This window comes from Orycteropus afer, unplaced genomic scaffold (assembly GCF_000298275.1).
Source record: "Orycteropus afer afer isolate SDZICR_OR568_19922 unplaced genomic scaffold, OryAfe1.0 scaffold00037, whole genome shotgun sequence".
Lineage (NCBI taxonomy): Eukaryota > Metazoa > Chordata > Mammalia > Tubulidentata > Orycteropodidae > Orycteropus > Orycteropus afer.
Window position 1 is genome coordinate 12,903,514 of NW_006921624.1, and position 17,563 is coordinate 12,921,076.

Here is a 17,563-nt window from a genome sequence, read left to right on the forward strand (position 1 = left end):
GATGAAGAGAGCGGCCCCCATGTGATGGACCTACTCCTTCACCTTTTGGGCCTCACCATCTGAATCTGTAAGCCCAGGTGCATGGCTGGCCTTGGGACCTGCCAGGTGTTGACATGACCCTCCTATGGGCCCAGGAGCTCTGGGCATTGGCAGTTTCCTGGTCTGAGCCCAAGTCCATGGGCAGCTGGCCGTCAGATCTTCAAATGTGGGGATTAGCATTCGTGGTGGGTCCTCTACTGCCTCTCAGATCCCTACCATGAGCATCAGTGCTCTCTCCTCTCAGCCCCTCACTTCCTAGCTTGCCATCTGCTCTCCCTACAGCAAGGTCTGGGGGCAGACAGGCGGGATTTAGATCTTAACTGGCCTGGCTTCAAAGCCCACCTACTCCTTCTGAGCTGGCCATCCTCAGGCAGGTATCTCCCCTTCTAGGACCCCTGGCTGATCATCCCAGCCGTTGGGATCATGGTCAGAAAGCACCCTGTGAGGCTTGTGGGGGGGCCTACCCCTCCCTGCGGTTCCCTCCTCTGTCCTAGCCCTGCCTCTGACTTGCTGCGTGACCTTGGGCCAGTCTTCTCCCCTCCCAGGACCTCAGTCTCCCCACGTGAACAGTCAGACCTCTCACCTCCTCGCCTTTTGATCCTTTAGGTCCCGGCCGCCCCTGGGGTCCAGGATGCCCCTGCAAACCAAGGTGAGATGACGCAAGGCAGCCCCAGGACTCTCTCCCGGGGAGGGTGGCCAGTCTCCGCCTGGAGGGGGAGGGTGGGGAGGGGTTTGGGGATGCAGGCTCTCGGGGTGCCCCCAGGGCCGGGGCAATAGAAACCAGAAGGGCTGCCCAGGCTCTAATGCAGGAAAGGCCCCTTTAAACGTTAAAGGGTCCAATTCTTTAATTTCCCCATCCATCACCCTCAGAGAAGGAGGGGGGGTGGGACAGGAAGTACCACTCACGGGGCGGCCCTGCTGGCCTGGCCTTCCACGGATGCCTTGTACACCCTCCTGACCCTGGAAGCCAAGGAGACACAGGTGAGGAGGCCCCACTGTGGAGGGAGCTGGGGTCCAGGGCAACTTCCACTCTGGAGGCTCATTCCAGGGCGACCTGGTTCTTCCCAGACGTGGGTCATTCTCCCTCACTAAGTCTCAGCTTCCCTGAGGCAATGACCCCACCTCCCAGGGTAAGGAATGAAGGAGAGAGGAGGTCGAGAGCCTGCCAGAGGCCCGCTGCTCCTTCCTGCTGCCCTGTCCCTCTCTATCTGCCAGCTGGCTATGGATGGGGAAGGGGAGGCCCTCAGAGGGAAGGGGCTACTCAGAGCCATGCCAGAAGGAAACCATCAGCAAGCACCGGGCAGTTTCTCCCCTCCACCCTCTGACCTTCCCCTCTCTCCATCTCCTTCAGTGCAAATGTCAGTTCCTGAACCCTCTTGGGGGCGTTGTTTCCAGCCTAATAGTGGAAGGAATTGACCTGCCCACTGGAGAAGCCTGTTCTAATTCCCGAGGCTAGGGGCCCAGGAATCTGCCAACAGTAGGAGCTGTGATACTTACAGGGTACCCAGGGTCTCCCGGTTCCCCGCGGTCTCCTCGGTCACCCACCAGACCCTGAACAACAAGGACAACAGCAAAGCATAAACCACCAGAAGCAGAGCAGGCAGGACCTGGGCCTCCTGGGTCACACCTTCCTGTGGAGTTTGAAGCAGCCTTGGGCTGGCTCAGTGGTTAGCCCAGGCTCCAGCTTGGACCAGGTCCAGGGGATGCAAGGGGCAGGGTAGAGGAGTGCCTTACCCGATCTCCAGGTGGCCCGGGGGGGCCCTCGGCCTTGCCATCATCACCCTGCTCCCCCTGCGGACACAGAACCAGCTTTAGGACAAGCCTCCGCTCCGGGTGAACTGTAGGAATTCCAGACACACCGATGCCCACAGGGCCTTCGCCAAGGATGAGGTCCAGCCCCCTAAGGGTTACAGATGGGCAGACTGAGGCCAGAGAGGGAAGCGGCTGGTGTGGGGTCACAGAATGGCTGAGGCAGACTGGGGTGCAGAAGCAGGACTGTCCTGTCAGGCCACAGTGCAGAGCTCTTTGCCCTTCACCCCGCTGGGCACTGCCCAACCTGCCCCTTGGGCTGGAAGACCCTGCAGCATCACCGGGAGTTGGGGCAGAGGAACACCAGTGCACAGTCATCTCTGCGTCAACCTCCAACACGTCCCTTCCTGTCTCCTAGCTCTGCTCAGCTGGGTGCGGGGGGTGGGGATAATGGATGATACCCGTGGGGTGTGTGAGGACCCCAGAGAATGACACAGATGACCCTGCACGGCGCCTGCCACATTGGGGCACCATTAAGCCTCACGATCCTCAGAAGCAGACACTATTATTAACCCCATTTCACAGATGAGACACTGAGGCCCAGAGAGGGGACGGGGCTTGCTCAGTGTTATTCTGACCTCAGCAAGAGTCACTTCCCCCGGCCCTTGCTGGAAGGAGGTGGAGGTGAATGAAGAATCAGCTTTAGGGTGAGGCTCCTATCCCTTGACAGGAAGGCCCCAGGCCTCCCTCGAGTTGCACTCAGCAGCCAGCCAGCTAAGAGAATTGTGCATAGAACAGTTTCCTGTCTGTAAAATCAGGTTGTAAAGCTTTGCCTTGAAGCAGTGGATTCTGGAAAGAAAGGCTTGACAAGCTCTCAGCATGCTGCTGTGCACAGTAGGCACTCAGTGTTGTTAGCTGCAGCCCAGTTGGTCCCTGACTCATGGGGATCCTCTGCCCAGCGGAACGATGCCTGATCCTGCACCATCACTATGATCCGATGCAGATCAAACCATTGCACTCCGTGGTGTCTTCACAGCTGAAGTTCAGAAGCAGATTACCAGACCTTTCTTCCTAGTTCCTCTTGGTCTGCTCAGCATCACAGCCACGCACGAGCCTCCACTGACAATGAGTGGTGGCTGCAAGTGAGGTGCATTGGCTAGAACCAAACCTGAGGCTCCTACATGGAAGGCGAGAATTCTACTGCTAAACCCAGAGCTCAGTAGATGCTCATTAAAATTGCTGTTGATAATAATAAGAGTGATGATGTGATGCATGGATGAAGACAGAGTAGGGGTTGAACGAAGCTCAGAGTGGGATGCTTGTGTCACTGCAGGCCACCCCGGACCCTGGAACCTGCAGGCCCTAGAGGCTGCATGCCCACTACCAGCTACAAAGAAGACATAAGAACAGGAAGTGGCAGAACACCAGGGCTCACACTCTTCCAGGCCCAGAGAACTGGAGTCCCCTTCTCTGGGGACTCACTCTAGGCAGGGCCTCAAGCTGGGGCACCCTGAGCCCCTGTGCTGTCCACAGGCATTGAAGGGGAAGCCTACGAGAAGGGAGCATGCCTCTGGGAGCATGTTCCCGGGCCTGGAGCATGTCCCTGGTGTGAGTCAGTCCCAACTGGCGGACTGCAGGCCTTGGCCTAGGTCCTCTGTGGCTCCTGTGGGCAGAGGCTGAGGGCAGGCGGGACTTGGCCCAAGACCTGGAACCAGTTGTATCCAGGGAGTGGCCCGGGAATGGGGATTCCCTCTCCTCCCAACCCGGGCCCACCCTCTAAGGTGATTTTTCCCAGTGCTGGGTTCTGCTGTGGAGGGAGGCAGCAGGACTAGAGGGCTTGGGGGAGGGCCCATGTTTGTCTAGTGCGCTCTATGCGCCAGGCACTCACCGAGGTATGTTTCATAGAATTGCTACAACAGTCCTACTCTGCTGAGTATTGTTCCCATTTTACAGACAGGGAAACTGAGGGCCAGGGAAGAAAAGGGCCACAGCCATACAGGAAGCAAGGAGCGGCCTAGGCCAAAAGCCAGTCATCCAGACTCCTCGTCCCCAAGGCATCATAACTGATCCGATGGCTACAGTTTGGGGATGCATTTTTTTTAGCACCAGAAAGCTGGTGGGGTTCCCTCTTTTCCCTCTTCCCAGTCTCGTCCCACCTCCCAATCCCTCTGGCCACTGACTTTGCAGACACGTGTCCCATGGGGGATTTTTAAGTTGAACGGCACATTGGCTCACCTAAGGGTCTGATTCTGACTGGGGAACAGAGCCCAGCATCACACAGACCAAGGTCTGCATCCTGGCTTTGCCACCTCCCACCATGGATCTGCAGCTGGTCGCTGAGCATTGAGGAGACCCCACCTGTCATATGGGACAGTGACACTTCTGTGCCTGGGTCATGGTGAGGATTATGAGGGAAAAGTCTAGCCATTGCATTTCGGCAGGTCTCCTTCCAGAGCCATCCAAAGTTTGTGGATGGCCGTTCATTCGCCTGGTTTTTACTTCTGAGCTCTTTAGGGAATCATTCCCCAGCCTCTAGCTCTGGGCCTGGACACACCAAGTCCTGGATACATACCTGTCCTATGGCTGAATGAATGACTGAATTAATAATAGTATGTGTCTTTATCAGTCAGAAATTGCATCTGTGGGAGAGGCAGCCAGGACCCTGGAGTCTGACACTTATTTGATGGCTTTCTTAGCCTCCCATTCCCCAGGTACCCACCCACTTAACAGATGAGGCTATCAACACTCAGGGAATCCCGGAGAACCACCCAAGGCCCTGGCCAACTTGGGGCAGATCTGGTGTAGATTCCATTCTCAGCAGCCACGTGGACAGCTTCTGGAACTGCAGATGGCCCAGAGTGAAGATTTTAGGGCCCACTGGTTCCTCCTTGTTTCAGGGTCAGTACTAACCTCTTTTGTGCCAGCCACGGCAGACACTGAGGGCTGAGGAGGGACTCAGGGGTCCCTTTCTCAGCTTCCGGTGGGATCTGCCTGCTCTGCTCTGCAGCAGCAGGAAGCAGCCAGCTGGACAGTAAGCCAGGCCAGGGTGATTCACAGACAGCGGGATTTGGTTAGTGGGGAGCTGACACAGCAAAAGAAAGGAGGCTGGGAAGGCCAGGGGACAGGAGGCAGGGCCTGCTAGGAGGCATTCCAGCCAGCGATTAGGGAGGAAGGAGGATGCAGAGCCACTAAAGAGGGTTCAGAGGCTCGGGTTCTGGGGCCACTCAGGCACTGCCTGGTGGTGTGACCCAGGGCCCATGCCTTAGCTCTTCTGGGCCTGGGTGTCCCTGCCTGCACAACGGGTCAGGGTCCAATGAGCAACCACGTTCCTTCCAGCAATTTCTTCTTTCTCCCAAATCTGGAGCCCTGCGGTGGGAATGGACATCTTCCCCTCGCCTCAGTGGTTCCTTTCTTGGCTATCAATCACTGTTGCTCCTCACTCATCCCAAGCCCCAGCCTGGTCAGTTCTCTCTCCTCGCTCCTGCTGAGTGATCTTATTCACAATGAGATCATTAGGGCTTCAGTTCCCATGTGCTCTTGGTGATGGGATCACAGTTTTACTCATTATGTAGGAGTCCTTGGGTGGAGCCAATGGTTAATGCCATTGGCTAATAACCAAAAGGTTGGAGGTTCAAGTCCATTCAGAGGTGTCTTGAAGGCAAGGCCAAGCAATCTTCTTCCAAAACAACAGCCACTGAAAACTGTATGGAGCATATTTCTACTCTGACACACACACAGTTGCCGTGGGTCAAGAGTTGACTGAGGCTGTGTGATTATAAGATTGGTGCCTACGTCCCTCGCCTAACTGAAAGCCCCAAGAGGGCAGGAATTGTTTTCGTTTGTGTCCACCAGTGCTGGGCACAGACACAACACTCAATGCGAGGATCTGATGGTCCTACCTGTGGGCACAGCAGAGGTGACACACCTTGAAGGCTGCCTCCTGGCCAGCCACGGTGTGAGCAGGGGCTGAGTCTGCCTGAACTTTCCATGTCAGACACCCAGGAGCCTGCTCCTACCTCCCCCAGAGCTGAGCTTGGCCATGGACACAAGGGAGCAACTCCTTCCCAGGACTAAACACCCACCTTTTCACCTTTTGGTCCAGGGGGTCCGAGAGGTCCTACAATGCCTTTGTGACCCTACAGGAAAATAAGGTCATGACAGGTGAGAGAACTGGGGGGAGGGTTTGAAGACTCAGGAGGGACCAAAATGAAAGGACAGAAGTTCACACATGCAGACACTGGGCTGCTTGGCTGGGCCCCAGCTTGGCCTTCGCTCACTGTGTGAGCAGGCCCTATACCTCTGGGCCCTGGACTCCCAGACATACCACCTAGGGTTGGCTTGACCAGCTTGGATGGTAGGACTCTGCCCACCCTACCTTGGAGCAGCGCTGGGGCCACATCTCCGGAGAGCCAAGTAGTGTCCTCCAGACAGGGGCAAGATGTTTGTCCCTGCAGATTGCCCCTGCTGTGGCTAGAACTGCAGGCACGGATGCCTCTCTTGGGTGGCTTGCACCTCCCTCTCTCCAGGTCCCCACTTCTTTAGCCTCCTTGAGCCTCAGTTTCCAATTTGGAGCAAGCCCCATGCCTCTTTGAATCCTGATCTCCCCAGATGTATAAGTGGGTTTGCCTCAACCACCCCTGAGTAATGGTGTCAGCTTGGGTGAAAAGTGGGCTAAGCCTCCTCCACCCCACAGACAGCAGTTGTGAGGCTCAGAGACGAGGCACATGCAGCACCCACCACCGGAGGGACGTGGTCTGCGAGGACTCAGGGATGTGCACTCCCTCTCCAGCTGCCCCACCCCTACCCATCCCATCAGTCACCCTCCACCCCACCTCATCTCTGGGCCCAGGTGTTCCCTGGGCAGGTGACACCACCTGTAGCTGACCCTCAGCTAGAAGACTGTGGGGACAGCGGCCTGTGGGCCAGAGTTCCCAAGGGAGGGGGAGGGCAAAGTTTCTTAAGGCAGAATCGTCTTACGTCATAACCAGCCAGTCCCGGTTCTCCTTGGGGCCCCATCCGTCCTGGAGCACCCTGTGAAAGGAGGAGACCCTCATTGGTTCTCGCAGCAGGGACCCAGCGCAGTCTCGCCCCCAAGCTCCAGCCCGGCCACTGGGCTCGCCTGCTCTGCCCAGAACCAAGGCATCATGCTTCCACCCTTCTTCCCTGGAACAGCCCTCCATCCCAGCCCTTCTTAATCCCGGCTCCAGCGACTCATGAGAGCTGACTGCTAAACGCCCAGGAATTTTGTAAGCCTGCTGTAAAATGGAATTGTTAGTTAAAATTAAATTATATGAAATGAAGATTAAATAAATTATACTACAAACAACTCACTGCTGTTGAGTCGGATCCAACTCATAGCGACACCTCTTTAGGTTTCCAAGACGGTAACACTACAAAAGTAGATTGCCCAACCTTCCTTCCGAGGAGTGGCTAGTGGGTTTGAACCATCAGCCTTCTGCTTAGTAGTCAAATGCCTTAGGCACTACACCACCAGAGCTCCACAAACAAAGGTGATACATATTCCTTCCTAATTTAATACATGTTACTAATGCCCAAGCTCCTAGGGTTGTATCTCTTGCATCTGTGTGGTGGAAATACTACATAATGCAGTGCCCCTGAGTATCCCTCCCAACTTGGCATTCAGCAACATGAAGGTAGCAGCTTGAAATCAACCATGGCGTGAGCATTTACACCACAGGAATGGGTAAATACCACTAACCAGCACTGTGTTTACCAGCACACACTAGCTGCTGCTCAGAGATGCTGCATTATTCTCTTCTACCCCTGTCTCCCCCATCGAGTCTGCAGTTGTCAGATCCCTTTGGGGTCCTTCCTTCAGGGCAGCCCAGCACGGGCCTGGGGCACCCTGAGAGTCATCCATGGAGCTGCAGCCACTCCACCTTGATCCTCACGGCTATTTCTCCACCGGGAAACACCTTGTTTGATAAGACTTCAAGAGTCTAGTCCCCTCTCCTCACCCCAATAGCAGGGATTGTTAATCTGGATCTATAGAGAGCTCAGGGGACTCACCAAACAAACAAAATCCAAACCCACTGCTGTCAAGTGATTCTGACTCACAGCAACCCTACAGGACAGAGCAGAATTGCCCTATGGGGTTTCCAAGACGGTTAAGTCTTTATGGAAACAGACTGTCACATCTTTCTCCTGCATAGCAGCTGGTGGTTCGAACCATCAACCTTTTGGTTGGCAACTGAGTGTTTTAACAACTGCTCCACTAAGGCTCCTTCTCCAGAGGATCCACCAAAAAACCAAGTCCATCAAGTTATTCCAACTCATAGTGACCCTACAGGACAGAGTAGAACTGCCCCATAGCGTTTCCAAGGCCATAAATCTTTGTGGAAGTAGATTGCCTCATCCTTCTCACACAGAGCGGCTGGAGGGTTTGAACCACCAACTTTTTGCTTAGCAGCTGAATGCTTTGACTACTACACCACCTGAGCTCCTTAGGGGATCCACAGATACATACAAATTGCAAGAAATATTTGGTGTTGTGTGTACTTCTCCAGGGAGAGAGGCTGCAGCTTTCTGCAAGTTCCCACAGGGCTCCAAGAGCCACAAGAGGCAGCTAGGACATGAGTGCCCAGGTGTTCGGCTGACCACTGCGGTGGCAACATCAGCACAGGGGACCTGACACTTCTGACAACTGCCACCTCCCTTTCTGTCCTTGGTCCCCTCTGTTCCATGCTGGGCCCCCACCCCCTTGCCAGCCAGAGGGTCCTCACCGTTGGTCCCAGACTGCCCCGGGACCCTTTAGGGCCTGGGGTGCCAGGGGGTCCGGGGTCTCCAGGGGTGCCCATCTCACCCAGCTGTCCTTGGTAGCCCTTGGCACCCTACAGCAGGAGGAGAGACAAGCTGTCACAGGGCCCCAGCAGGATAAAGGGACAGGGAGGGAGTGGGGCAAGGGTAGAGGAGAAGGGTGGGGGTGGGAGAAGGCAGGGCTACCTTGGCTCCTGTCCGGCCCTTCTCTCCTTGCTTGCCTGGCTTTCCTTCAGGACCCTGAAAGGGAGGGGAGGGAAGAGTGAGAAAAAGGTGAGAAATGAGAGGACACTGGAAATTGATCCACAGCTTGGTTAGGTACCAGGCTGTCAGGTTCACAGCTGACTCTGCACACGTGACTTCAACTCCTTGAGCTTCAGTGTCCTCATCTGTGAAAAGGGCATAGGAGCAGAATCTGCCTTGTAGAGGTGAATGCTGTTCACACATTTATAACAAGTGAGTGCTGGGCAAGAGTGTACCTAGTACCATAGTCCTTGATGTCAGGATTATTGGTTGGTGCTTGGAGGCCATCCTAATGGGAACAGCTCTCTGAACTGAGCTCTCCACGGGCCAAGCTCTGTCCACTCCCCTCAACCATGGGTCAAGCCCAATGAAGACCCCCTTCCATAGATGGAGAAAACTCAAGTTTCCAAGGATGATGTAACTAACTTGCACAGGGTCCCAGGTGGTTCCTGATTCAATCTGGGATCTGCTGATTTCACGTCCAGGACCCTTTCCACCTCCAGCTCAGGTTTTCTAGGTTCTCCCCCACCTCTACACAGTTCCTAGTGTCCCGTCCCACTGGCAGTCCCCCCTTTTGGGAACTGGGGTAGGAAGGACTTCTCACTGTGGGTCACTGTGTCGGGAAGGTCAGCCACCCTCTCAACTTGCCCGCTGAGGAGTTGCTAACAAGTTGCTTTGCCATCTCACAGACTCTATCCCACAGAGAAGGAGTTCTGGTGAGGGTGACTGAGCACCCAGCTTCTAGCCAAAAGGTTGGGGGTTCGAACCCACCAGCTGCTCTGTGGGAGACAGAGATGACAGTTGACCATATAACAGCCTTGGAAATCCTATGGCGCAGTTCTACTCTGTCCTATAGGGTCATTATAAGTTGGAATCATTATCCCACTAGACATCCCTGACCTGCTCAGCCTGTCCTGCCTTTGGGAAAGTGGTCTGGCTTTGTCTCCATAGTCAGGGAAACTACTCAAGAAATGAGGGAGTGTGTGAAGTGTGCATATTGTGAAAGAGAGAGAGAGGAGGGAAGAGCCCCACCCGGGCACACTGGCACGAGATTTGGGCCGGGATGAAGGGTTAGAGCCGGAGAAGTTTCTGGCCTGGAAGGGACTTCTTGATTGCCCCTAGAAGACAGTCTCCTCAAGGCCCAAGCCTCAAAGGGAGCTGGGAAGAACATTTACATTCATGAAAAGCACTACAGAGTGGTGTGTGTCAGCCCCGTGGCTGCACTGCCAGAGGCTCACACCATAGTACCATGGAGGTGAAGGTCTGATCTCGCGATGGGAGCAGTGCTTCAACAAGAGGCCCAGACTACTCGTGCTGGAGGAGAGGCAGGAAGAGGCCGGCCTGGGGGAACGTGGAAACACCTGGGCCACCCAGAGGGCCTCGATTCCTGTCTGCAGATTTTGCAGAGACGCCAAGTTCTCTGGGGTGGCCAGAGACAGAAGTTACTGGGGCGGGAGTAGCTTCGAATCAGTGCAAGGGAGAAAGTCTGCCCAAAAACACAACATGGAAAAACATGTATAGAATTCACTCTGTGCCAAAGGGAACCAGCAGGGAGGACTGCCCTGAGTCCTGGCACTTGACTTTCATGTGACCCTGGACAAGCCCCTTCCCTTCTCTGGGCCTCAGCTTCCCCACTTCTGATTGAAAGTCTTGGACTAGCCCTTTATGGTCCAACATGGTGACCACTAGCCACATGCAACCACTGGGCACCTAAACTGTGGCCACTGTGGCTGACAAAGGGAATTTTTCATTTAATGTGATTCATTTAAAATTAAAATAAAAAACTGATACACAATTCAGTTACTGGAGATCCTTTATGGAACTTGGGTATATGAATCTACTTTCTCAAGTGGACATTTTACAAAACCCATGTACAGATCAAGTACTTTCAATGAAAATTTAGCATCTGAATTGCTTTCAAAGATTTGGGGGGAAGAAAAAGAACAAACTATCTCATTAATCACTTTTGAAATATTGATTACATACTGAAATGATAATATTTTGGATATATTGAGTTAAATAAAACATCTTATTAAAATTAATTTTACTTGTTTCTTTTTCGGAGTTCTGGTGGCATCGTGGTTAAAGTGTTCGTCTGCTAACCAAAATGTCAGTGGTTTGAACCCACCAGCTGCACTACAGGAAAAAGATGAGGCCGTCAGCTTCCATAATGATTTACAGCCTTGGAAACCCTATGGGGCAGTCCTACTCTGTCCTATAGGGTTGCTATGAGTTAGAATCGACTTGATGGCAGTGGGTTACGTTTTTTGTTGTTGTTGTTGTTTCTTTTTACTTTTTATAAATGTGGTGTCATGAACATTTAAAATTACACAAGTGGCCTATATTCTATTTCTTTATTATTTTGTGGCAAAAATATACTTAACCAAACATTCCATCTCAACAGTTTCTACAGGCACCATTCAGTGAAACTGATTACACTCTTCAAGTTGTACAACCATTCTTGCTACATTTTTGCCAAATCATTCCACCACTAGGAACATAACCTCAATGCTCCCTAAGCAAAAATTCCCTTTCCCGCTCCCTACCACCCATTGTTGTTGTTGTTGTTGTTTGCCATCGAGTCGGCCCCGACTCATAGCGACCCCTCCTTGGGTTTCCGAGGCAGTATCACTAGGGAAGTAGGAATGCCCAACCTTCCTTCCGAGGAGTGGCTGGTGGGTTTGAACCGCCAGCCTTCTGGTTAGCAGTCAAGTGCCTTAGCCACTATGCTACCAGAGCTCCCTTACCACCCATTGTTGTTGTTGTTATGTGCCGTCGAGTCAGCCCCGACTCATAGAGACCCCTCCTTGGGTTTCCGAGGCAGTATCACTAGGGAAGTAGGATTGCCCAACCTTCCTTCCGAGGAGTGGCTGGTGGGTTTGAACCGCCAGCCTTCTGGTTAGCTTACCACCCGTAGTAACCACTAATTATCTTTGGCTTCTGTATATTGCTTATTTCATATAAGTGAGATCATACGCTTCTGTATATTGCTTATTTCATATAAGTGAGATCATACAATATCTGTCCTTTTGCAACTAATTTATTTCATTCAACATGATGTTTGCAAGGTTCATCCATGTTGTGGCACGCATCAAAATGTCATTTCTTGCCGTATTCTATTTCTATTGGACAGTGCTGGACTAGACAATCTCAAGGTCTCTTACTTCATAATGTTAACAAAACCCAAACCCACTGTCATCAAGTCGATTCCAACTCATGGCAACCTCCATTGGGTTTCCGAGGTGGTAAATCTTTACAGAAGTAGATCGCCCTATCTTCCTTCTGCAGAGTGGCTGGTGGGTTTGAACCACCAACCTTCTGGTTAGCAGTCAAATGCCTTAGGCACTGCACCATCAGAGCTCCTTAGATTAGCAAGAAGAGTAATAAAATACTAATAATCCTCATAGAACCATGGGCCAGTCACTATGTCTGCACCCTACATACACATCTCATTCAATTCTCACAATATTGTTGGGAGGAAGGGATTATGATCCCCTTTTACAGCTAAAGAAACTGACGCTCAGCAAGATGAAAGTGCCGTCTCTGGGCCGCCCAGCCAGGGTAGAAATGAGACATGGATCTTTAGACTCTGGCCCCCTGTACTCAAGGCTGGGCTGCCTGGGCAGTGATGAAATCATGGTAACAGGGGGCTGATAGAATCTGACGGTGGATTGAAATGATTGCAACGACCGAGGCCTGATCAGGAGGAGCAATGAGTCAGTGTCGAAGCACTCAGTACAGGCCAGGGAGACACAAGGCGGATCACCCCCAGGACAGGCAGCCGCCTGTTCTCCAGGCTGTCTCCAGCTGAGACACCCCCCACAGTGGGAAACCCTGAGTAAGGGCTGGAGCATCTAGCTGGATGAGGCCGTGGGGCAGGAATTAGGACTGTTGCTGGGCCCCGATCCATATCTATGCATTTCTGGAAAGGCCCTGATGGCTCATAAAATTTTATTTTTAAGTACTCTACTGTTTCCAGGACAGAGTGGGAGACATTTGACCTGCAACCCTGAGGCCAAATAAACACAAATATTGGTCTCTCAGCACCTCCACAGCCCTGAAACACATTCAGTCTGGCTCCAGGGAATCTCTTTCCACTCCTGGCATATGAGAATGGGAGGTGACAGCAAAATATTGATTAATACTGCTATCACTGCCACTCTGTCACAACTGCCACCAACATCACTACCATGGCCACTCTATCACCACTATCAGCACTACTACTACTACCACCATCACCACCACTGCCCAATACCATCAGCACCAACAGCACCATCACCACCAACTACCACCACCATATCACCACCATCAGATACACCACCATCATCACAACCATCATCACCACCCCACTCTCACCACAACCACCACAACTATCATCACCCACCATCTCTATTACTGCTGCCACTATCATCACCACCACTAGCATTAGCACCACCACCATCACCACCATCACGACCATCATCATCATCATCATCATGACCACCATCACGACTACCACCATTACCCCCATCATCATGATCACCACTACCAACACCACCACAACCATCACTACCACAACCATTATTATCACTACTATCACCACCACCACCACTATCACCATCACCACCACCACCACCACCACCATCATCACCACTACCACCAGCATCATGACCACCACTATCACCACTCCCACCACCATCACAACCATCACCACCACCACCATCACCGCTACCATCAACATACCACTACTATCACAACTGTCACTAGCCTCACAGCCACCATCACTACCATCACTGGCTTCCAGTCATTTCCTCATTCAGATGCATAAAGACACTCTGCTTTATTTCTGGTGCATTTTATGAAGTGCTTTCATTTCCAAAGTTTCATTTACTCTTTATAAATGAGAAAACCAAGACTCAGAGAGGGGCAGTGATTCATCCAAGGTCACACTGAAAGTCAGCGTTTGAGCCAGAAACTAGGGATCAACTTCCGACCTCTGGGTCCAGGGCTATTTCTGCCACGTCATTGCCATTCCACAATCCTGACACTCAAAAACTCACAGAAAAGTGTCCCTGACTCTTTGAAATTCATAACGGTCTTAGAGCACATTCCTTCCAAATCTTTCATCTTTCCAGAGGCAAGGAAGACCAAGAGAGGGCAAGGGGCAAGTGAAAGGTCCAACACCAAGTTACTGTTAGAGAATCAGACCAGAGCTCCTCCTGCTAACCATTTCCTCAGTGCTGTGTCAAGCCCCGGGGAAGTCTCTCTAGTAGTCTGGTGAGCTCACTACACTGCAGCTGTTAAGGGGGATTAGCACTTCAGTTCTATTTTAGGAAACAAATACAATTTTCCCACGGCCACAGTTTCTTGCCGGCTAATTTGGACCCGTTCTAGGTTAGTCATTTCAACACCTTAGGAGGCAAGAAAAAATCTCAAGAGCAGGCCTGAATGAAATGGGGCAGCTGTGCCTGGGTAACAACATCAGTCTCTCCGTTTGGGGGATGAAGAGTTTAATTCACAGTCCAGGGAAAATGGTCTGCCAGCAGAGGCCCAAGATCTCTCCACCTGCCTTGCTCCAGGTAGAATGCCAGCAGGCTTGTACATCTGGGCAGCTTATCTACAAGGCTGCCGAATTCACTGTTCCCAGGCAGCGCCAATGAACTGGCCCAGCCCTGGGAAAATGCTACTTCCCGTTCACGACTGTGCAAACCTACACAGACTGAGGACAAAGTCAAGTCCCAAGTCAACAGTCTAACACTGGAAGCACTTGATAAATAGTCCTCCATCTGTCCCCCACCTTCACCCTCCCAGCTGCCCAAGCTGAGCCCTGGATTCCAGACACACTGGAGCAAAAGCAGTGTGAACAGAATTAGGCAGATCCAGGTTCAAGTCTCAGCTCTGCCATTCCTTAACTATGTGAGCCTGGGCAAATTCCTTGACTCTCTGATTCTCTGAGTCTTCAGAGGTTTGCCATCAGCATCAAAGAATATCAAAGAGTGAGTATTCTAGAAAGTATCAGGAATGGGGTCTGCACACATTGAACAGGGAAGTTCCTATCCCTTTCTCACCAGGTTCTACATCCTTCAAGGACAGGGATGCTATCTGATTCACCGCTTCATCCTCAGGGATGATGAAGCCCCTAGAAGATGCTCCTGAGTGTTTGTGGGGGACTAAATGCATTTCTGGTAGAATGGAAGACCAGAGTGTCTCTCTTCTCAATCAGTAAACAGGGTTTGGCCGCCTCCTATGTGACAGGCACTGGGTTAGGTGTTAAGGCAATAAAGGTGAATAAGATAAGGTCCTGGCCTTCATAGAGGTGACATATTCACTCACCACACAGTTACACAGTGAGGGGCTTGGATGCGACTGGAGGCACATGGCCCAGCCTGGGAGCAGGGAACACTTTCTGGAGGGAGTGAGGTCTCTGATGATAGCTGAAGGCCACATGGGAGCTAAGCAGGTACTGGGGAGTGAGGAAGGGTGAGTGTCTTAGAGGTAATAGCATGTGCAAAGGCCCAGGGGTGAGAGCACGGCTTGTTCAAGGGACAAAAAATTCAATCTGACTGAACGTGGGCTTGGAAGGAACGAGGCTGGCAGGGGCCGGGACTGTGTAGGGCCGGGCAACCCAGGCTACGGAGAGCGGAGTTTGTTCTGAGGGCACTGGGGAGCCATGGAAGGCTAAGCAGGGGTAGGACACGGTCAGACTGGTACTCCAGGAATCTACCCGGTGGACAAAGGACCACAGCAAGATCACTTAGACAGCTGCTGCCACAACCTCCCTGCCCCCAGCCGCTTGAAGTAGCGACAGTGTCTTTACCTAGGAGCCCCAAGAGATGGCACACAGCCATGCACACTCACCCGGATGCCGGTGATCCCAGGGGGGCCCGGGGGCCCATCCTCGCCCATCAGCCCCTCCTGGCCTTTCTCGCCATGCTCACCATCAGGCCCTGGGTCACCCCTGTCCCCCTGGGTAGGAAGGACAGGAGGAGGGGAGAGAGAGAGAGAGAACTAATAAGTAACCATGTCTATTAGAGTCTGAGCGTTGGGTCTGGCCTGGCTCGGCCTTACACAGCATACAGTCCCAGACAGTGGTGGTCTCTACATGTGCTTGCCTGGCCAGGGAGAAAGAATGGCCCAGACTGAACACAGGCTCCTAGCCCACTTGGCCCATGAAGATCTCAGGGGGGTCCAGTCTGGGAGGCAAGGACTATTTCCCTCCAACTTAGAGACCTTGGGAGGACAAGAGTCTTAATCTAAAAGGAATTCACCCAATTCTTTCACTCAGAACCAATGCTTTCCACTTTTCTGAGTTCCATTTCCAAACCCTGCTTACACAAAAATAGTTTACAATTTTAATAATAACAGTAAAGGTGATAGTTATTAACAGATAACAGTGATCGCTATGCACCAAATGAGAACAGTGAAGCAACTGCTCCAAGTGATGACGCTAGTTAGCAGGAAATGAAGCTCCCAAGGCATAATCCAAGAGGCCTGCATGTCCAACTGCAGTATTTTTGTTTTTGTTTTTTAATGTCTTTATCTCTAACACGTTCTCCCATTGTTGTCTGCTCTGTGGCTTTACTGTTCTCACTGGCTGAAGGACACGTCCTCTATCAAGTGGGCAACAGCTGACACTTTCATAGCACTGGCCATATCCAGACCCTGCCTTAGTGGCTTTCCACGTATAAATGAATTTGTTGTTGTTGTTGTTATGTGCCGTCGAGTCAAAAATAAATGAATTAGCCTCACAGAAATCTGAGGTAGGTACTCTTTTTTCCCCATTTTACAGATGAGGAAACTGAGGCTGAAAGAAGTCAAGCTGTCTTGCTCATTGTTGCTTTAGAGTTTGCTGACAACCAGCAAACTGGTTGGGAGGCAATGGTGGCAGTGACCCCTAGCATTGCCTAAGCTTTATGGCGTAGTGCCTAAAGCATTTGACTGCTAACCAGAAGGCTGGCAGTTCAAACCCACCAGCCACTCCTTGGAAGAAAGGTTGGGCAATCTACTTCCACAAAGATACCCCCTCAGAAACCCAAGGAGGGGTTGCTATGAATCAGATCTGACTCCATGGCAGTGAGTTGGTTTTTTTGTTTTTGTTTTTGTTTTTGTTTTTTGGTTTATCATGCATCAGATGCTATGCTAAGCTATTTACACAGCTTATTTCTTTTAATGCTCATAGTAACACTTTGATCTGTATTTCACAAATGCCTGCCCTCCTTCACACAGCTATTGAGTGGTGGCAGTAAGACTGGTTCTCGGCAGAATTTTAAATGGAATCCAGACTTTCTGGAGCCATTGAAGCTGGGTGCATTCCCAAAACTATTGCCCTGACATAATCTAAACTTTAAACCAAAACTATTCCCTGAATTCTTCTTTGAACCCCAAAACAGCTTATGTTCATTAGTGAAGCACTGTGCTCTTTTAAAGAAGTGTCCATTTGAGATTAAATCAATGACAACAACTTTAATTGTAAGATGAAAAGCTTAAGGATAGAATATTTTAGAAAAAGATAGCAAGAATGGCAGCATGACCTGAAGGACATAATCAATGTCATTGAATTATTCATGTAGAGATTGTTGAAATGGTGTATCTTTGACTGTATATACTTTCATCAAAATTATGTATATAAACCACTCCCTTGGAGTTGACTCCAACTCATAGCAACCCTATAGGACAGAGAAGAACTGCCCCATAGGGTTTCCAAGGCTGTAAATCTTTACAGAAGCAGACTGCCTCATCTTTCTCCCACAGAGAGGCTGGTGGGTTTGAACCGCCA

General features: G+C 51.6%; 1 protein-coding gene across 1 annotated transcript in view; it reads right to left on the reverse strand.

The window, feature by feature from the left end:
* The window catches only part of COL27A1 (collagen type XXVII alpha 1 chain), a 160,553-nt gene that overhangs the window by 17,628 nt on the left and 125,362 nt on the right, over positions 1-17,563 (reverse strand). The window contains exons 37-45 of the mRNA XM_007936759.1: positions 15,646-15,753; positions 8,752-8,805; positions 8,532-8,639; positions 6,766-6,819; positions 5,871-5,924; positions 1,774-1,830; positions 1,537-1,590; positions 946-999; positions 623-676 (exon numbers count right to left, since the gene is read on the reverse strand). Coding sequence (XP_007934950.1) covers positions 623-676; positions 946-999; positions 1,537-1,590; positions 1,774-1,830; positions 5,871-5,924; positions 6,766-6,819; positions 8,532-8,639; positions 8,752-8,805; positions 15,646-15,753 — 597 coding nt within the window. The remainder of the gene's footprint in view (positions 1-622; positions 677-945; positions 1,000-1,536; positions 1,591-1,773; positions 1,831-5,870; positions 5,925-6,765; positions 6,820-8,531; positions 8,640-8,751; positions 8,806-15,645; positions 15,754-17,563) is intronic.